This window comes from Corvus hawaiiensis, chromosome 4 (genome assembly GCF_020740725.1).
Source record: "Corvus hawaiiensis isolate bCorHaw1 chromosome 4, bCorHaw1.pri.cur, whole genome shotgun sequence".
In the NCBI taxonomy this organism is placed as follows: Eukaryota; Metazoa; Chordata; class Aves; order Passeriformes; family Corvidae; genus Corvus; species Corvus hawaiiensis.
This window is the reverse complement of record NC_063216.1, coordinates 49,189,307-49,211,068: the sequence shown is the minus strand read 5'-3', so window position 1 is coordinate 49,211,068 and position 21,762 is coordinate 49,189,307. Positions and strand designations below refer to the sequence as shown.

The window sequence follows — 21,762 nt, the reverse complement described above, 5'->3', positions numbered from 1 at the left end:
CACATTTTCTCATTGCTCAATGTCTTTAATCCAAGCACCATGTGTGCCTTCCTCTCCAACACCATGACACACAAAGACCTGATGATGTTTTCATGATGTGTGTGAAGAGCATTCAGACAATCTGTTGGCAATTCCTCCCTTTATTATGACAACTACCCTCCGGACACTGAGAAAAACAAGGCTAAAATTTAAGGGAAAACAAACTGCTGCCGTAGATAGGCAGCAACACATCTTTTTCATAGGAATACATAGAAAGAATAGAATGAGAAGCCTCCTCCCCCCACGTTTTTATTAGTTTAGACTGGAAATACTTCAGTGCCAAATAATGACCGACTAGTTTCTTGGGGCCAGAGGAGCAGGGAGAAACATAACGAGGTGATAAGAGGAACTGTCCTTTTGCCAGCAAAGAATGATGGTTGACAGTAACAACACACTCTTTGTACAGTCCTAAGGGTGTTTCTCCTCGAGAAGGTGGAGAAGAGAAGGAAGACCGTACTGGCTGAGGTCACTCCGCTCCATTTTTTATGGATTTGCTAAGCCCTGCTCCTGCCCATGTTCCCTGCCGAGCTGTTCCACTCGTCTGCCTACAGACACGGTGCTCAGCCCCAGTGCTCGGCTGCTGGGGCTGACTCACTCCCAGCCCAAATGGCTACAGCTCTGCATGCCAGCATCCAGTCTGTCTTAATATTAAAAGCTCCTGTTTTTCAGGCACTGAGCTCATGGAGCCTTTGCAGTGGTAAAAATAACACTCCCAAGCAGCCAGGTATTTATCTGATCTGTTGTCCTTAGCTCCCCATAGGGCTCCTACAGACACTTGGCATTTTCATTAGTACTGTATGAAAAACTTGTTTGTGCTAGGACTGTGGTATGGACAGGAATATTCGCGCCAGAACCACCCCTTGGAAAGGAATGAAAATGTCCATGCCACTCGCTCTGCACAAATTCAAAACAGAAGCAGGGGAGCTTGCACTGCAGCTCTCCAAAAGCACTCCCCTACTTTTTATTTTGTCCGCTTTCAAAGAAGTGCTGGTAGCTATGGAAGCAAACTGCAGACGCAAAAGTCACCTTGCCCCAAGAGAATAAACAGTTTAGGCCAGGGGACTGACACTGTGTGGGGAGGACAAAGTGCTTCTGTGATGCCACTGCTGTCTTCTCCCAGATGCCACATTTACCAGGTAAACTGAAACCTGTGCTGTCCCTCCCTTCTGTGAAGTCCCAGGCTTTGGGGCCAGAAGACCTGTGAGGCTTGTGCAGTCACAAGAATTATTTCACTGAGCAGTTCTGAATCCTCAAAAGGTGCAGAGGATGGAAGAGCACGGGGTTTTGCTCTCCTACAGCCTCCCCTGGGGCTGGTCTGCCAGCCTGCCCTAAAACACTGCAGGAGTTACACTGCGGCTTCCTGACCCCTTCCAGACACACCCAGCAGAAGTAGCTGCAGTGTTTAACTCCAGCTGTAGCCTCATACTATTCCTGATCTAACAAGCCCCTCTGCCTCAGCAAGGTTTTCAAATCACATGCAGTGCTGGGCTAAATGCAGGCTGAAAGCACCCTGTACTTGGCCAGCCCATATTTCTCTGCAACATGATCCATCACTTTGGTCCTGGCTCTCCAAGATGAAACCACAAGCAGCAACAACTGCTCTTGCCATCCCCAGGTGGTCCAGCTCATCTCTAACCTCCCAAACTTTTTGTGTTATCTTTCTGCAGCGAAGCTGTCTCTCCTTTTGCATACCGGAAATGATGCTCTCTTTTGGTCTAGGCTGTAGTTACCAGTAACACTGGGATTAAGTTCCTCTGAGCTCCTACCTCAGTAATTTTGCCCAGAAAGTATAATGCTTTGTTATGGCACTGTTAAGCAAATAAGATGTGTCATTGCCATGTTTATTTTGCACATCTTATGCCTAGGATATCAGATCTGAATTGATCCAGATGTTCATGGCAGTGCACACTTCACGCTGAAGGAGCCCAAAAGTTGTGAGAGTGGAAATCAGGCTGGGTCTGCTTTGTTAGTGCGGAAAATGCTCCCTTAACTTTTCTGCATCTGCAGAATTTTCAGGGATGGTGCATGCCAATACTGGAAAAAGCAACTTAGAACCTTTCCAGAACCGTGCTACTCAAAAGCAGTGAATTTACCTCCTTTCTCATATGCAAAAAGGAGTGAAAGTATTGTTAGGACTCTAATCACCTGCAAAGCAGAAATGATCTACCTGTGACAGTGACAGCAGAACTATACATTTACGGGAAAAATGTACTGAATTAGAGTGTAAGAAAAAAAATCTAACACTAATGGACTAGGTTTAATGCTGAGATTATGGCATGAGAGCAGAACATCTAAAGCAGTCCAACTTTCAAGCATGAGTACAGACACCACGTTAGGATCCTGCACCTCCAGGCTTCAAAGAGAGAGGCTCTACTAGCTCTGCTCAGTTAGGTCCTGCTAACTTCCTTTGATCTCAGCTGGCTGCTCTATCTCAAGGCCAACAGATCTAAAGGCATCATAAAACTAACAAAAACTATTATCCACTTTTAAATGCACACAGTTAATTCTATAGAGCACAATGCTGTCATTTACTGTATAAAATCCCCACATTAATGTTTGGCAGTTTTTTGTGCAATGTGTTGGTACAGATTTACACACTCGCTACTCAGGTCGAGCTCAGTCACCAACACACATTGCTAGAAGTTTCTCTGGTGTTCACATCACCTGTCTGACCTACTTCACTTAAAAGAAACCGCATTTTTATATCCTTTAGAACAAACACATTTCAATTAAATCTCATGAAAAACTGCTGAAAGAATGAGAAGAGGATGGGATTATAGAAAACTAAAGCAGTAAGGAGAAACTGAGGCTCTTCCTTGGCTGAGACCCTATTATCACAGAAGAGGTGACAAGGCTGAAAAGACGGAACTTTTTTTCTCTCCTTACAGCAGTTATTGCAACCACCAGTTTGTACTCTCAGAGATGGAGCATGGGTGGGATATTACATACAGGTTGGAGTACTGGGTAAAAAAAGCAGGAAAAATAAAATAAACTCTGTCACTCTGCTAACGAAAGATGTAAATTACAGTCCAGATATTTTACAGCCTAGTTTAGTGACAACACAATAACGAGACGTTCTACGTTCTTAAAGTAAATGGATTAACTCCTTGGATTATTCCTAGATTTTACCCAGCCACAGCAAACTGTAAACTAGCAGCATGGATCTAGCTACCCTGGCACAAAACCCCAGAGCAGATGGCTATATGTACCACTTTGGCCATCTACTCCGCTTTATACAGGGCTCATACTATGTATTTCCCAAAATCCTAAGAAATAACAAAAGTTCTATATTTTTAGATTTGACATTCAAGAAATGACATCTCTTTAGAGCAATCTGTAATAACTATGTTATTACAATCAATAACTATGTTGAATAGTTCTCAAATATTGTAAATTACTGTATTTCTTCCCTCAATGAACATTTATCATTGAAATCTGCACACAATTCCCAACTGATTTCTTAACAATCACTTTTCACAATGAAACGTCTCATACTGAGATCCAGAATAACACTGTGTCTTAGTCATTCAGTGGTACTGTTTCATTTTTAAACTAATTAATTCTCCTTTATAAAAAGCCTCTTTTTTTTTTTTCTGGAGTTAAGTAGTCTACCTCGGCTCCTTTCTATTCTAAAATCTTGGCTGTATTTATGTTGGTTTTCAAGGACTCTCACATAAGAAACTAAAGAAACCGTGGGAGTGAGATGAAAATATTATATGTAACATATAAAGGAATATAAATATTCTTGGTTTAAAAAAAGTGTTTACTGCACCACGCTTTGAAGAGAGCTCTGGAGATCCTGTGACACAAGTAACAACTAGCTACTAACCCACTGCAACTATTACTACTGAATATTTTTTATGTCTATGTAGCTTCCAGAGCACAGGAAAAATCCCTGTCTAAGTCTGTAGTGAATAACATGGACTTAAATTTTCTCTAGGACTGTAAGTAGTGGCTTTTTCCTCAGAAACATCTGACTGAAAAAAAAGTCTGAAACTTGTAGCTAATATTTTTGGGCTTGAATGCTGTACTTCATTACATATAGACTATAAATCCCTCCACTTGCTGGCAGTACACGCATTCTTTAAACACAGTGAAATTCCATGGAGATCAGCTACTCACCACATGAATACTTACAGAAAAAGGAGAATTCCCGTGTTGGCCAAGGCAAAAGCAAGACCCAAAATCCCACTGCCCATAATTGCATTGCTAAGGTTGAAGACGGACATTCCCAGTGAAGTAGTTCCAGGGATCTGGAGAAGTAAAGACAGGTGTGTCAGCAACAGCTTGGAACAGAGCAAGGAAATGCACCTCTGCTTCAAACCCTGTGTTTTGTGATGTATCAGAGTAAATAACTACTGCTATGGAAATGACTGAATAAAAATTGGTTTGAAAGAGGAGAAAGCGTGGCTGAACTCTGTCACAGCTACACTGCTCGCTGCCTGATAAGATTTTGTAAACTGACCTAAACAGTACAGGCAACACACAGCTCATACTGCACTTTCAGTTTTAAACCCCTTCCTTCACTCCACCTGAGAAACATCCTGGATGTGTAATTTATATGGTAAAGCCATAAGGATCCACCACAGCTTCCTGCCCAACAGAGGCTGGAGGGATTCCCTTGCCTCAACCCAACCAACACACTTGGGTTTTTGTTTTGGGGTTTTATTTAAGTGCTGATCTCAGGCAGTTCCTACTGGAAATTGAATTCAGTTATAGTTGTGTGTGCCCAGCACTTCTGAAGACAATGTCTAAAGGCCTTTAATATACACAACATGAAGTTCATTTTGACAGGGAACAGAACAGTGAGAGAGACTTACATATTCATCACATTTCTTCTTCTCCAGGTGGCTGTTAGTGAGACTTCTTCTGCTTTCTCGATCCGAAATAAACTTGCTGAAAGAAGTCAGAGGATTTATTTGCAGCAAATGCTTAGAAAATGTGAACACATTAATTCCATAAGCAGCATGTGATCACAAAATATACAATGTACAAAATCTTGTGAAAAGAGGTCAAATTCATAACTGTTCAATGAGCCAGATTATGCCTCACTGATGCAGTGTACATTGGGCATCAATAAAGGTAACATCAGCACAAGATCAGAATAAATGTGTATATACAAAATGGTCTTTTAGGCTATTTAGGAAAGCAGCAGAACCGATTTTGTGGATGGCAAAGCAATTTGTTTGCACAGAAGCTAAGAGGAGATACTTCTCCAGGGTCCTGCAGAGGCACACGTGACCAGTACCCTCTGCTCCCAGCCACTGCACGTGGGGTGAGAGTAACTAACACCACTCTACAAGGCAAGCAACCATTCTCTGCAGCCGAGTGGGTTGTGTTTATTCCTTTCCCTCATTACCAGGCCCTGAAGATCCTGTGAAGCAAGTACACAAACCAAACAGATTTCTTCTTCCACTCCCTATCGACCTCAAAGACTTCTGGGCACCAGCTCAATTCCTTCCTTCCTTCCTTGCCAGGCTGGAAGGTCCCAGGCACACAGTTCACCAGGCAGTGGTGATGACCCCTCTGCAGAAGAGGGAAGCGTAACAGCATCCTGGGTACTGACTGTAAAATCAAGCAGTTCCAAGTTCTAAGTGGGAAATTTGGGACTGCAGCTGCTGCTGGCCAGAGACAACCCCCCTGTTCCTCCAAGGAATTGCATCCTCCAAGGATTATGGGAGTGACTTATATTCCATGATTTTTGAGTCAAGATTACGGTTGCATACTGATACAACAAAGCATATACTAAGATCCAACCCCATCTGCTGAGGGTCCAGGTGATTAGAAATTTTAAGTCAAATTGTACTACAAATTCTGTATTATGCTACTTACAGATTGCACTGCATTGATTCTGCTTGTTGAAATCCTGTGCCATTCTAGTCATAAATTCTGTGCTACACTAATCGTAACACCCTGCTAAAAAATAAAGCTTTAATTGCAACTATGAATTACTGCCATCATCATTTCTCTTTACCCTTTATTTGTTCTGTGTCCTTGATGTATCCACATTTAGGAACTTACTGTCCCCCTGTGGCTGTGTTGGCATCCTTGAGATTTACAACACTTCTGATTTGGATGAGCTGTTATTTTCTTGCAGATCTTCTCTTCAGCAAACATTTTAGTTTGTATAAAGCATTCTTTCAGCTTTTCATCTTTTGAAGGTTTATGCACAATTAAGTCGCTGGCATCTTTGCTAATCCAACAGATGGTTCTTAGTCTGCACCGGCTAATGCCTCAGTTATCGTACACATCACATACCTAACCAGGGACTGTCACCAAGTGTCAGAGCCCATTTTAGCTGTAGGTACATTAAGCTGGCTCTTCTTAAATTGAAACAGACAAACAACACCGAACACAAACAGCAGCACTGCTGTTCCTTTCCCACAGTGGGAAACATCTACTGGTCAGGGATGCATAGTTCAAATTGTGACTCGACACTGCGCATCATCTCTGTACATCTAGCAATATTTAGGCTGGTAATAAATCCATGAACTTGTAAAGACAGAGCCTGAGCAAACTTCCCTACTGCCCCAGCTGTAGCCTAATTACTAGTGATATATATGCTAGCACAGCTTCTAAGGCTATGCCAAAATCATGCAGCTATAATGCTGCTGACTTGGCTTCCACAGATGACACACTGGGCCTTGTGTCTTTAACATTTTTGTCTTTATGCCTTAAATTTGGGCATAGATGGCAAAATGTAAGTAGTATTTCAGCTGGGTTTTCTTTAATTTTGACTCCTACCCATTGGTCTGCTTTGATTTCTTTTATATCAATAAAAAAGAACTATAGGCTTATCCTATATTTTTTAAATACTAACTTCAGCAACTACTTTGCTGCAAATATAGACATGATGTCAGATTTACCAGCCCTAACACAGTTGGAATAGATGGCTGAACCTCCCCCACCGTTTTAAGAAGTGAAACACAACCACTTCTAAGACAGACTGATCCAAAATTAGCTTTCCAAAGCTCACCTTGTAGGTATTTCCTCCTCATGGAATAAAATCTCAACCTGATTCAGAGCATGTGCTTTTTCTCTTTCATGTCTGTTTAAAGTCATTCTCTTGAACGCAGGCAGCAGAGTGTGAATGATTTGAAAAAGACATTCCAGCTCTCTCTCGAAACACCCTGCAGGCAATTTGTACAGGCAGGAGCACAGAGAAGAGTTTTGTCTCTTTTGGATTTGTAACTGCTGCTGGGAACATCTGTGGACTTTGCCTTCTTCTGTCATTTATGGAGATCATGTGTCATTTTAGATTTTGTCAAGAGTTATGATAGAAGCCACTAGTCTGGTCCCCCCAGTTCTGCCGATCCCCCAGCAGCCAGTTCCCCCTTAATGATTACAAAAATAACAAATTTGTAGATACTATTATTGTTGCCTTCTGGTATTAAAGTTCCATGAAAATAATTGTTAAAAAACTAATACAGGATAAAGATAACACTTCAGTAACATTGCTTCAATATAAAAGCGACTGTGGGACTTTCCATTAGAATACTTCTGACAGAATAAACAGCTTCTGCAAAGCTGGTATCTTCTTCCATGGCCAGCAAACATGTCATTTCCTTCTGGATGGGACTTTAAAAGAACTGTCTGATTTGATAAACTGATCCAAAGTACTTTCTTCTGAGTTAGTTCTACAGTAAAAATGGAGTGGGCTTGTTGCCTGGCCTATCATCTCCTATTACAAGCTGGGCTCCTCATCCACCCTGCGTTTCCCACGTCACACTGCCCTTTTCTCCATTTATGCTGTGTGATGTGTACAGGAGGGCAGAATCAGACGTGGGAATGCAGGTACTGGGCTCCCAAACTATGAGGTACACAGCACTGAGCTCAGCTTTTTTATGGGCAGCTTCCCAGCGCCTGCCTCCCAGCACCAGGACAGCTTGCCCAGACAGCTCAGCAGCGATGCAGCACAGCGGGATGTGGGGTCTGCCTGTGCTGCATCTGCTGTTGCAGGCAACTTAATCTGCAAGTCCAGAGGAGAGGTCTGCCTTGGGACAATGCTTGGTATGGCCATACCATACGACAGACAAGTTTTCCATAAATGAAAAATATTACTGATCTTAAATGAAATAAAATTTTAAAAAACCCAGTAGGGTGGAAGGTAATCCAATGAATTCAACAGAAAAAATTCTATCAAGATACTGCTTTTTATAAACATTTTTTTCCTTTCAGGGTGGTTTTTTCCCCTAGAGTATATGAAAGGAAACATATGTTGGAATACTGGAATTTCTAGTTAAACCATGCCATGCATCTGCTCTGCTTAATAGATGAGCTTAGAAAACAAGCCATTCATTGTCACAGAATGTTGTATTTTTGACCTTTATGAATATGACACAAATTAAGTGAAACGCCTGTTCACGCCGGCCTCTCCCAGCCCTCCCAAGGATCAGAGGCCACTGTGAGAGGTGCTGTGGCAATGCACTGTAGGACTGTCTGTGCCATCAAAGCGTTGAGACTCCCTGACAAGCATGAAATCCATTTGCACTGTTTGTTGTCTTCATTTCAATTGCTTTACCCATCATTGAAAGACATAACCTGTCCTTACACATTTCTGCTTTCCTGCTTTGTTTCCTGTATCACAGCTGAGTATGAACAGACTATACAAAACTTTTCAAACACATTAATGAAATATCCTGGCCAAGATATAATGAGCTCATCCTTGTGATGCATGAAGCCTCACAGTTGGCCTGGAAAGGATATCTTAATCTAGTTATTTTCCTGGCTTGATTTAGTGCAAAGTAGAAACATAGCCTTATTGATAAAGTGGTTTAAAAAGGATGATGTTAAACTATGGTTTCCAAATTTCATTTATTTAAAGACTTCAATAAGAAATGTTTGATTAAGGTGATATCCCTAAGCTAACCACTTTGGCTAAGCCCCCGTAAGAGTTAGCCAAAAGCCATTTAGCCATCTCAGATATGTTTAAACATAATTAAATTAAAACGGTATTTTCCAATGCCTTAAACATTTGTTAGGGAAAGCTAATTTTGCCAAGATGACAGAACTTTATCCTTAGGCAGCCTCTTAAACTGCATGCTAACTTGAGCAGTGGCAAAGATTTCCAGGGCAGGCATGAACAAGATATGCAGAAGAAAGCTTGATCTGACTTACACTATGAAACTTGGACCAGATCTTGGTATACCTACTAACAACCTTGTTAACAGAACAAGGGGTGCTGATAACTTACTAGTAGCTGTAAACCAAGACAGGCATTCAGACATCAGCTTCCTGAGAGCATCGTCACAGATATCTGTAAATGAATAAGTTATCTAAATACTGATTTACAACTACGTGCAAAGATGGCAAAGTTTTATAGCCAGGAGACATAGTTAAAGTCACAAAATCCACGTCTGGGTTTGATGCAAATCTCTGAACTGACATTTCCAGAAGACATTCCCATTCAACATCTGCATACAAAGAAAAACCCCTCTTAGTGCAGCTTCTTCAAATCAACATCCCCTCCCTACGTACAACTGTATATTTAGGCCCAGAAAAGGCTGGAAAGCCAAAGTAACATATAGGATTCTTTTCCAAGATCAAGAAATATTTGGAGTTTACAACCAGATTTGGAATCAGCTTCTGTCTGGTGTACCATCTCCAAAAGACCCTTAAAAACTTGCTCTACACTGAGCTTGAAAAACTGTGTGCTGAGAGAAAAAAATGTTTAAAATTAAATACAGAGTGCAAAATCAAACAGGTTGAAACAACAAAAAAATAAGTTAGTTGAAAATTACAGATCTAATCTAAAGCTCAAGTGAAATCAACAGAAAAAGTCCCACTGATTTTGATGGACTTGGGCGTTTTACAAGGCCTCACATCACATGCCAGGCAGGACAAAACATGTTATGCCTGTTAATCTCTTACTCCCTGCAAAAAACGTGTTTGCCATAATAGTTATAGAAAGGGACTAACCACATCCTTTCAGGACACGTTCAGCACGGGTGCAGAGCAGGATATGCCCGCCTGCTCGCCACATGTGATGGTGTGGAGGTGCTTGCACAGGGCACCAGCTGTGGGTGGCTCAGTGACAGCCTCAGCCCCAGGGGATGCCGGCAGGGCTGCACTGGTGCCAACGTGCTGCTGCAGCGGAAGCTGTGGTCACTGAGAGCTGCCTCGAAACTCTTGGTTTGGACACTGAGGGGAACATGAACAAACTGGGATATACAGGGCACAATAGACATGCATGGGATGCAAGTAGCTGTCCCATGAGTGCCTGGGCAGAGGGCTACGAGAACCGTAATAGGCTATATCCTATAGCCAGACGAGAGATCTTTCTTCTGCAGAGGAAGTGAGTTCTCCAGAAAGGAACAGAAAATTGTGGAATATGTTGATCTGCCCTAAGAGCCAGAACAGCAATCAGAAATTTTGCCTCTGACTTTCTGACCCTCTTTCCTCACTCCACTTTTCTTCTTCCTTTTGCCGGCAGTCTGGATCCGACCTGTATCTTGCCACGCTTACTATGCCCTAACTCCACAAAGCACATTGTGACCACAAAGGACCAGGCACACACAGCACGATCCTTCCCCACCCTCTATAAACATTCACTGAGAACGAAGCGCCAGCAGGGTTTTTCCCCCGTAACAGTTACTGATGGCATCAGTCAAAGTGCTGGGGAGGCACAGCCAGCCCAGTATAGCCACTCCTTGTCTCAAGGATATAAATCCTTAACAGGCTCCAGGGCGTGAATTTACCACTGTCAGCCCCCAAGCTCCTGTCCTTACAACATGAACCAGCAGGAAAGCAAGCAGGTTCATACTGGAACTGTTTTGTTTTGGCAAAGTTGGAGGGGTTTTTTGTCTTGCTCCTGCCTTTTTTTTTTTTTTTTTTTAACAGAAGTGGTTTGTGTTTCGTTTCAGCACTTTCCATCAAAGCAGTTGCATCAGAAATCCCTGACCAGCTCTAATCTTCATCAGCGCAGCTGCGCTGCGGTCACAGCACCACCCGCCCTGCTGGTGGCGGCCCCAGGACTTCCCCGGGGCGGGCGGCGGGGCTGGGCTGGCACTCTCCTGCCGGGGGGCTCACCCCCGCCACCGGCCTGGGCCCCCTGCCCCATCCCACGGTACGGCTCGCTGGTTTTGCTGTGTGAACGGTGAGGACAATGCTGGGTGCTTATTCCCACACCTGTCACCAAGATCCTTGTCCACCCACGCAGCTGTGAGTGCCACAACTGCCTCTAACCTCCCTTGGGAAAAAACAGCTCTGAATTTTGTTTTAACTCTAGAAAGTGAGTTTCTTGTGTAGCCAGCAAAGATGCTGCCAACAGGAAGAAAGGGCAAGAGAAGAAGATTTTAAAGATCCTAAAATAGGTGGTGGCAGCCCCACAGTAGGGAGCAGAATGATGTGCCAGCACAGGCTTCCCAGCAGGGCTGGTGCCCCATGCAGGTACTGACTGGCCCTGTGCTCCACCTTGGTTTGCAATATTTGAACAGGAAGTTTGATCAAAACAGAGCTTCCTATTTTACAGCTCACAAAATACAAACAGGGTCTGTCAACAAGTCTTGGCTATAAACTGGATGGCTCAGCACCTGTTGGAGGCTGGCAGGAAGGTCTGAAGAACTGCTCTCTAGTGGAAAAGGCAGCTCTTCAGAAATGACTGTAAGCCTACAGAAAAAGCCAACAGCCTAATCATTGTACCGGTAATAATTGTAACTAATAATTTTGACAAATGTTGATGCATTTTTTAAACTTGATCTGAGTTAGGTGTAAGACTCTGTTTTATCATCTTCTTGCCACCTCTGCCTCAAGGGAACAAACCTCTGCCCAGGTTAGCTTGCCAAATTGCAAATACAGACTGGACCTACATTTGCTGCCAACCACACCGGCTGTAACTCCCCAGAAGCTTGGATACACGGAGGTGGCCAGGCAGGTTAAAATCGTCATATCAGAGATCAAAGGTCAACTAAGAGACTTGCCAAAAATTATGCCGTTGTATTGTTATTACTTCTTTGCTGTGTGCAAGCAGACATTTCAAAACGTTGTCTTTTTGCTGCATTGTATGTTTGTGAATTTTATTAGACTAATTTGAAGGATTTGAAACGATGAATAAATTGCTACTCTGTTTGCTTTATCTGCTATTGCAGCCTATGCCCAACAGATGTTACGTATGAAATTCAAATTACATCTTCAAATGGAGCATGACTTGGTAACGAATAGTTCAAGACATATACTGAAAATTAGAATGCTGTTTTTAAACAGTGCGTCAGTGGAAAAATACTCACCTATTTATCTGGCCATTTTCCACCTCTGTGAAATCATTTGAATCATTGCTGATGTTATCATCTTCAGGGACAGTCATATTCTGCAATTCAGTCAGTTCTAATCCAGCTTTGAAAGGCATACTGGGTGAGGAACTGCACCTATCCAAGTGGTTCTTCAAATACTAGTGTTTGGTTGGTATCTTGTGAGTAAACTGCAGCCACAGTGTCAGCAACCTAAATAAAACAAAAGAAAAAAATCCAAGATGTATACCACCAACAGCAGGCAACATCTCCAGAAGAAACCAGCGAAACCTGCACAGGAGGGGCCATCCATACCAACCAATTTTGTATTGTTAGATGGACCTCAGGTTACGACCTAAATGAATTTCAGGACAGTAGTAACATTATATGTCTTAATGAGATCAACCTCACAAATTTACCCTGTCCTGCAATCAATTGCTGAACACAGTATTTTTTTTAAAAACTTGTGAGCAAACCAAGCCTGCTTGTTTCAGGAAAAAGATTAACCTCCTACAAATTAAGGAATAAAAATTACTTGCTTGTCCAAGTCCCGATTCAATATTTGGTGTTTGTCTTCTGTCTGTTCCCAGTTCTTACTTAAGAATATAAAATACACGTCCATGCTGATACTAAGTGTGATGGAAAGAGGGATAGAGTTATCCCAGTACTCTGTTCTACTAATACATGTATTCTAACGTGTTAAGGATTTTTGGGAAAGCAGAGGTGAAGAGGATGCTTTGTTTAAATTTTTGTATGGTTAAACTTGTTATGAACAAAGAGAGAAACAGAAAAAACCTAAATCCCTAAGCTCACATATCACAGAAAGAAAGAGCAATGTATACCTTGTGTCAAGCAGTTACTATCTAGAAATGAGGTGATCTCTCCTCTGATAGATGTGCTCCATAAAAGCACTGAGAATAACACCAAAGGCAGATCAGAGAAGTCTGCTACAGTGACATACTTCCTCATCAGCAATGCAAATCAACTGAAAGACCAGTATTTTCCGGAGTCCAATCACTCTCGGCTGAGCTACAACTCCAGCGTGGTAGTGAGGCAACAGCATGTTACTCACAAACAAGCTCCTGCACCATAACTCTCAATTCCCATTTTGTGAATGAATTTCCTGTAGTATTGCCAAACAACTATTCAGCCTGGGGTACGTGGTGAACCCTCATATGCCAGATTAATTTGGGGGTATTTTTAAATTCTCAGGGCCACCTCAAAGCCATCAAACTGCTTGCATGCAACCAAAGAGGCACGAGCATCCCCAGCTCTTGCAGGGCAAGACAGGAGGATGTAGTTCACTTGTTCAGTTATGACATCTGCCTGTTTCAAATTAAGTTTACAGAAGCCAGTACTTCTGTTTCATACCACATCCCCACCATGTAGAAGAAGGCTTTGCAAACGACCAATTTTTTCCCTGTAAATACTTTCTCAGAAATGCCATTTTAAAGCTTACACATGCTCTTAACAATTCCCCAAGAGCCCACCCTGTCCAGACTTCACGTGCCAAGTTTAAAGGCTAGCCTCGAGGCTAACAGCAGGGCAGGATGTGATTATGGTGACTGGCAGGGCCTGGTGCAAGGGGTGTGTGGACTGGGTACTTTTCGACTCCTCTGCAGAAGAGATTTCCACTACAGACACCAGGAGAAAACTGCTCAGGTATTAAAATGTTGGCACAATAAAATATCAAAAAAAAAAAAATTGATTTAGGCTGCTGATAAATAAATGTAGACTGGCAAGCAGAGGGTGAATTTAGCATTCTGGAACAGTCTTCCTGGAGGCTGCAGGGATAAAATAGTCTACCTATTTTGGAAGAGAAGCACAATCTTTTTATAAAAGGATAAAGCCACAGGAGACAGCGACTGCTGAGGTGGCAAGGACCAAGCCCACTGAATCCTGAAGTTTCTTGTGACCATGAGTTCCTAAAATAAACAATTTCTTAAGAGACCTGGCAACCTCTGTATCAGGATCTGTGTCCCCTGGCATTTTAAAACCTGTGTAAAGATTCATCTGAGATTCAAGCAGAGAAGCTTTTCCTTTTGGCACCGTTTTGCATCACGATGCCCAGGAGGATTTTCAGAACTGCCTTGACATTGCCTGTACTTAATAAATTCCCCATTAAGTGTTTCAAAAGCAGGTGCTGAAATTAGCAGTGGTGTGAGGTAAGCAGCACGCTGGAGAGCCGGCTGCACAGCTCACTGACGTGGCTCCAGCTTCGCCCTCTGCCCCTCTGTCACTGAAACACTGCAGGACCAGACTGGCAGGAACACAGCTCCCTGCTCTATTCCCAAGCAATCTTTGCCACGCGAAAGTGACAATCTTTGTCTGTTTCAACGAGAACTCTGCTTCTACAGAGAACTAACTGAATTAAGACTGTTCACAAGGGCATGTAGTGATAGGAAATGGGGGAATGGCTTTAAACTGAAAGAGGACAGGTTTAGGTTAGATAATAGGAAGAAATTCTTTGCTGTGAGGGTTGTGAGGCACCGGAACAGGTTGCCCAGAGAAGCTGTGGATGCCCCACCTCTGGAACTGTTCAAGGCCAGGCTGGATAGGGCTTTGCACAACCTGGTGTAGTGGAAGGTGTCCTTGCCCATGGCAGAGGGGTTGGAACAAGAAAATCTTGAAGGTCTTTTCCAACCCAAATCCTTCTGTGATTCTATAAGACAGAGCAAAATCTTAGAGCAAGCTGAAAAACCGGCAATCATTTCAGCAGAGTCCATGTTCCAGTCAGACGAGTTGCTCATGAAGCAGCATGACACTGGGCACATTTCTGAATATACCTCAGCTTCTTGCTAGGTAAGTGCTTTACTAAAAAAATCACCAAAACAAAACCCTGAAACAAACAAAAAAAATTCTTGAATGAAATAATGCATAGCACTTCCAAGTATGAGAAAACCTGATGTCAGTGTCAAAACATGAGGCGGGTGAGGAGAGAGTGGTGGGGCTGGGAACTGAAGTTTTTCATTGTCATGGCATGAACTCATCACAGATCTTTGGCAAAGTAAAACCAACATGTCCTTAGCACCTCCACCTATCAAATTAAGCTGATAAGAACAACACTAACACTCAGTTTATGAGGTGCTTGAAGATTCAGAGACAAAGGGTGATAGAAGTGTGATACCTGGAATAAAACACTATGCAAATCACAAAATTTTTGTAATGATAACTTCATTGATATCTTAGAGATATACAGAGAAAACCCTTTGTTACTGCTAATTACTCGGGGCACCCTCCACAGTCAGTGGAGTATTGGTGGTCACACGAATTTCATCCCCAAATCACCTACTCTAAACTTGGAATTCACCCATGTGACAAATCAGAGTCTAAATAAAATCTAAAATCCCAAAGGTTAGGGTTCATGTCAATCAGCTTCATTCCCCACAAGTCAGGCGTCCACTCCAGGCCTGTCACTTGGCCTCTACAGCGGAGCCTGGTGCTGCTGAGGACAACCCCACCCCTACCCATGGGAGGGGTGTGCAGTAACACAGAGCTGTTCCCTGCAATTGCAATAGCTTTGCTCCCAAAAGGAGATTCAACACTGGGATAGCTGAGCTAAGCAAGTTGCCACCTCAGGTGTACGTGCCACTAAGTGCTGTGGGAAAAAAACCCAAAATTGCTTCAACTAATAAAAATTCACCATATGGTGATGCTGAGCTATATGGGAAGCAGCAGGGTAGTATTTGTACTTTTATGGCCTTTTCATTCAAGAAATGTCTTAAAAGAAATGCAAATAAAAATGCTATGTTGGCAAGAGTTCCTAGGCTGAGCTTTATTCCTAATTCACATTGAAAGACAGTAAATAGTCGTGTGAATAGTGACTGCAGAAATCCCAAACACCTCAGTCACTGTGCCTACTACTCTGTCCAGCCTTAAACCTCTCAAAAGGAAAACTTCCAGAGACCTGCCGTCAAACCTCTCTTTCCAGACATACACCTAGTAAATCATAAAGGAGAAATTAGAATTTTGCTCTTACTTCAAATTTTTCTATTCAGATGTGCAAGCGCTCCTTCTTGAAGAAGGCAACACCCCAAGAGAAAACCAGCAAAGAGCTAATGACGCTTCAAAAGGAACCTCAAGGGTCTGTGTTTGGTAGCTGAGCCAGCCCCTCTGTTTAGACATTCTGTTTGGTAGAAAAAGCACTGCTCTGGCCTAGGAGCTTAGCTTTCTCTTTAAACATCCCATGATATGTCTTGTAAAAGCCATTACAGATAATTTATTTGTTGTGTGCTCCTTGCAGAATATGGGAAAGATTACAACTGGTCACAACTTCAGGAGGACTATGAGATGACACAAGAAGATAAAATGAGTTTATTATTTTCAAGGGCACTGAGACCTTCACAAGCCATTAAAACACATTCCAAGAACTGTGGTAATTTTCTCTGTTGACTTGTGAAACGTAAGAAAAAATCCCTGCAACTCCAGTTTTCTAGACTGTTAAAATTCCACAAGAGAAGTAATGGGATCAAAAACTTCGTATTTGAAAAAAAATATGATACTACGGACAATCTATCTTTATTTCTTCTGGTTTATGCATGAATCCTTTCTAGGCCGTAAATGGAAGAGGTGTAATCTCAGAAAACATGTCACCGGAAGTTGTGTTTCTAAAAAGAACATCATGTCCTTTTTAGATTACTCCTGGTAGTAATCACAACCGCTTATTTCACATGCCATTTTTACATATCCTGTAAATGACACAGGTCAAGAAGTGTCATCTTAAGGCACATGGCTGCCCAAAAGCTGACCCAGTATGTGAGAGGCATTTGGGTAAGTGGTCAAGCTGGACAACATCTAGTCCATCTCTGGGTATGGTTTCTGCAATGTGCCCTTTCACACTCACTGGGCACTTCACTCACTGCGTGCTTCCCGCAGTCCAACTGTCCTGGGGTTGGTAAATATCCAAGACACACTAAGCACTTTTAACTATGGAATTCAAGTTAATTTGCTCAGAAGACAAAATGTGACTCAACTTTCTTCTCAAAGGGAGTTTTGCAAGAACTCCTCTTGGTTGGTTACAAGTCATCAGAACCCTGCACTTGAATTTCACACAAGCTGTTTTTATTCCTGCAAAGCCTGAGATGTGATACGTCTTTCTTTGCTCATACTTTTGAAAATTCTTTCAAAGGAGAGTGATATAACCAGTAAGACACCATGGATATAAATAATGAAACACAGAGCCTGAAACTCTCTGTACAGACTATTCACTTAAATGACAAAAAGCAAGAATAGGCTTTATACGTAACAGTATCACATTGGGAGGCAGGGAAGCAACTATCCCCTTTTTGTTCCACGTTAGTGACACCTGACATGAGGAACATAAAGCTCCAGATTTACTCCTCATCTACAGGAAGGACAAAATGGAGAGATTAGAGAAGAGCCACTGAGATAACAAGAGCTTGGAAATTAAAAACTGACTCACACTCACTGAGCAAACATCTGCAGTGCTTGAAATGTCATTGCCTCCAGCTCCTCAGCTCTGCCCCTCTGCAGCAGGCTGCAGCCACAGGAGCAGTGGAAGGAAGCGGGTTCACCATGACCCCAGTGGTGTCCCGGCTGGGCCCAGGGCGCCACAGAGAACCAAAAGAGTGCTGGCACACGCCTGTTCTGCCCATCAGCAACAGCACCAGGATGAGGGCAGCGTGGTGGCCAGAAGGCCTTCGAGCTGCTGCAGCCGTTTGCTTGGTGTCCGCAAGCCACCACCTCTCATCCCCAGGCTCCTCTCTCTCACAGCCCCACGGCATGCAGGATGCAAACAGTTAAAAGATAAGATGGGGGGTGGGAAAAAAAGTGATAGAAGTCTTGGTAAGGAAGCTCAGAAAAGGATGCTGTAAAACAGAAGTGATGAGAACAAACGTGGATTGTCAACCTTCCTCGTGGTAGTGCATGACCTTGTGCTGCAATAGGAAAATGCTCCTACTCTGCCCCATTGCTCTCCACACTGCCCTTCCATGCTGCCATAAAGAAAGGGAAGACAGTCCCAAATTAAGTCTCGACAGGCTACTCAGCTGATCAAAGGCAGGCAAATAAGAAACCATAAAATCCCAGTCTGATTCACCCAGTGATTCATTACTTTAGGCAAAACATTTAAAGATGAGCCATAAAAGAAAATGGTTTTAAGTACATTTTTGTTTTGAGCCCTTCCCAGTCAATTTAGGAAAGGCATTTGGCAAGGAATATAGTCACATTTTTTCCTAATTATATTTCTTTGTGAAATCCTCTCAGCAGAAGAGATCCCACAACGCACCACCACAAATAAACGCACTCTTGTCTTCCACAGAAAGTGGAAATGCTGTGTGAGTGGGGCTTTATGGGTCACTGCAACAAAACACACTACCCAGATGTATTTCTAAGGGTTAAACAGCAGCTCTGAAATTCCCATTTAAATAAATTTTGTACTACAGAAGGAAGAATCCTTTGTATAAATTCATGTGTAACTCACTTTTATTCTGCCCCAGTTTACAAGCAATTTCTCTGCCTCAATTTTCTTGACTGTAAGAGACTCAGAGCAATATTTACCTGATAAGCTTGGACAAATACTATGAGAGTTAACTGTAAAACATGAAAAAGCTGCCCTTTTTCCCAAGAGCAGCTGCTCAAACTTCTTCGATTGGATTAAGGTCACAGCAGTAAGTATGCATCAGAAGGAAAACTGAATTCAGGCTTAAAATACTTAAATATTTCCACAACATACACCTGTCTTCAAAATACAAACTTTTAAGCGATGGTTATTGCCATGCTGCTCCCTATGCAGATTCCAACAGAAACGAGCAAGATGCTAAAAAGAGAGAGGAGAGCACAGGAAGGAGGAGAGTCCCATTTCTGCTCGGTCACCACTCTTACCCTGCTAAAGAACAACCTCCCAAAACAGCTAACACAGACAAAATGTAGGACAGAGACCCAGGATGAGCAGCCTGCAGGCAGGAAGGCCGAGAGAGCACTGCCTCCCCCTTCCATTCTTTAAAACCCTTGTAAAAAGCAGGATTTGGGCACGAAGGACAATCGATCCTCCATGTTTTACAGCAGTCTGCAGAAAGCCTCAAACAACTCCGGGGATAATCTGCTGCATACGGGTGTGTGCAGCTTGGCGCTCACTGCCAGCAACTGTCTCCCATCCTCACCCGGGCTGGAGAGCCGAGTTGGTCCAACTACAGCATAAATAGTCTCAAGTGACAAGACAGAGGATGCTGCAGTGTGCTTCAGTGAAGTGCTCTCTCTATGGTGCCTCTTAAAAAGAAAAAAACCCGACCTTCCAAAATGGCAAAGTCAAATAGGAGTCATTCTGTATGACAATGAAGCAGATCCCACTTTAGTCAGTGAATTTCCACCGAGCCTCAGCAGAAGGCCTCTGCTTACCAGCAATATGGCAGTTCGGCGATTTCATGCAGGTTTTGCAAAGCGGATTTCAGCGCCATTTCGGCAGGGGCTCCTAGCCTGGAAAGGGCACTTACTGATACCTATATCCTTCAGCAACAGATGGAATTTCCTTCCAGAGGCTTTTTAAACACAGTTGGTGCTTTGGTAGCAAATGAAGTAAAATTTAGATGATTTCTTTCTCTTCCTGTCGCTGTTTTTACTTTTGATTTCTGAAGGTTAGACTCAGAAGGCAGGGAATTTTTTCTTTGTTTTGTTTTTTATTCCTGCAATATATTTTATCAACTAACATGTATCTTTTTCTTACACTAGAACAATGTCTTTAGAACAATGTCTGTTCTATGTTAGTTTGCCTTTCAAGCACATATGAAAGCCAAACAAACCAGAAGGTGAATGAAGCACCTTAAAGCACAGGTTCCTATTTACAATTTGGACTAGAGGTTGGTAGAAAGGCCCCACAGCGGTCTGGGACGCTGAACAGCCTAAGGACATGAGGTGAGTTCAGCGGGTGGCACAAGGAGACTATAGCTTCTCCTTCCATAAAACCAGCTGCCAGATCCAGGGTTTATTTCAGTCCTTCCAATGTCACATAAACAAAACACACCTCATCGTCTCCTCTTTCACAAGGAGACAGACACATCCTAGCTACAGGTTGCACTACGAACTCTGCAAAATAATGGAATAAGCCCCCTGCCACCAGAGCGAGCTGGACGTGTACACACACGTGAGCCACTGCACACGCAGGCATTCACTCCGGCCTCTTTTTGTTCTCGCCTGTGCTCATTAAAAGCGACCACCTCAGCTGGTACTATGTATTTACGGGCACCATGCACACGCGTGCGCGCCGTGGGCCCAGCCTGCATTTTCCGTAAAACTTGCACTGACCCCGTGGCAGTGCTGGGTTTAAGGGAAAGCCAGGAACGTTCCCAGGGCACGGCGGGGGCTGCGGCACGCGCGGCCCGGCCGCCATCAGGGACAAACTCATTTGTTAATGCTATTTTTTTTTTTTTTTTTTTTTCGCTGCCAGCGGAAGCCGAAGCCGATTGCCAGGTTTTTGTTTTATTTCTGCGGTTTTTGTTTGTTTGTGGGTTTTCTCCCATGCTCGCCTCAGCACTCGGCTAGGGCAGCATCGCGCCCCGGCCGCGGGAGATGCCGCATGGCCGCCCTGTTCCCTCGTTCCCTCCGCCCCGCCGGGCTCCCCCAGCCCCTCCCGGCTCGCTGCCTGCATTTTTAGGGTTCGCACTGGGCAGCACCAGGGGCGAGCAGACACGTTTTGCGGGGATGGGGGGAGGGTTGCGCAGACGGCGGGGACAAAGCGCGGGCAGCGGCGGGCTCCGGGCTCCGGCCCGCGCTGCGCGGCCGCGGCGCGGAGACAAAGGGTGCGCGGGGAACCGCGGCCCCATCCCTCCGACTGCATTAGCTGCTGCCTACCTTCCCCAGGAGCCGCGGGGATCCTCTGAGAAGCGATCCACCCTTTCCGCCGGGAGCCGGCTGGAGCACCCCGACAAATAATGACAAGGATAATAATAAAATTAAATTAAAAAAAAAAAAAAAAAAAGAAGGAGAAGAAAAAGGGGCGAGGATGGGGCGCGAAATTAAATTGGCGAAGGCGGGGAAGATGCCCTTCCTCCTCCCGCCGCGGGTGTGTGCATTTGGAGGTGGGCGGGCTGGCGGGAGCGCGCCGGGGCGGGGGCCGGGGCCGGGGCCGGGGCCGGGGCCGCGGCCGCGCCGCCAGGTGCTGGGAGGCGGAGGCTGCGCGGAGCGGCACACGTGTCCGGGCTGGGCACCCGCGGGGCCCCCGGCACGCCCTGCTCCCCGGTCTCGTGGACGTTCAGCACCTTTCTTTTTAAAAAACCTTAAGTTTTTACTCTTTTTACAGCAACAATCATTTTTCTCTCTCTTTTCACGCCACGGCTGGCCATAGGAGAACCCATCCTGGCAGAAAGGCCGGATTTTTGTGGCTTGAAATGGTTTGGGGACATTGCTGTGTTACCCGATTCCCTGTTTTGTCATGCAAAATGTATATGCTCAAAATGCTGCCATTTGTGCAAGAGGTCAGAGCGTTTCCTGCTGGGGCAAAGCAAAATGAACAGGGAATTCGATGCTGTAGCTTGTTATTTCCATA

The 21,762-nt window shown here is 43.9% G+C and overlaps 1 protein-coding gene across 2 annotated transcripts in view; it reads right to left on the bottom strand.

Annotated features, from left to right (window-relative positions):
- SLC38A1 (solute carrier family 38 member 1) overlaps positions 1-21,296 on the bottom strand; it is a 42,166-nt gene extending 20,870 nt beyond the window's left edge. For both annotated transcript variants that reach the window (XR_007202974.1, XM_048300313.1), the window contains exons 1-4: positions 21,069-21,296; positions 12,264-12,476; positions 4,860-4,935; positions 4,177-4,292 (exon numbers count right to left, since the gene is read on the bottom strand). Coding sequence is in view for 1 of the 2 variants with exons in the window: in XM_048300313.1 (XP_048156270.1) it covers positions 4,177-4,292; positions 4,860-4,935; positions 12,264-12,382 (311 nt within the window). In the remaining variant the exon portion in view is untranslated. The remainder of the gene's footprint in view (positions 1-4,176; positions 4,293-4,859; positions 4,936-12,263; positions 12,477-21,068) is intronic.
- Between the last annotated feature and the right edge of the window lie 466 nt (positions 21,297-21,762).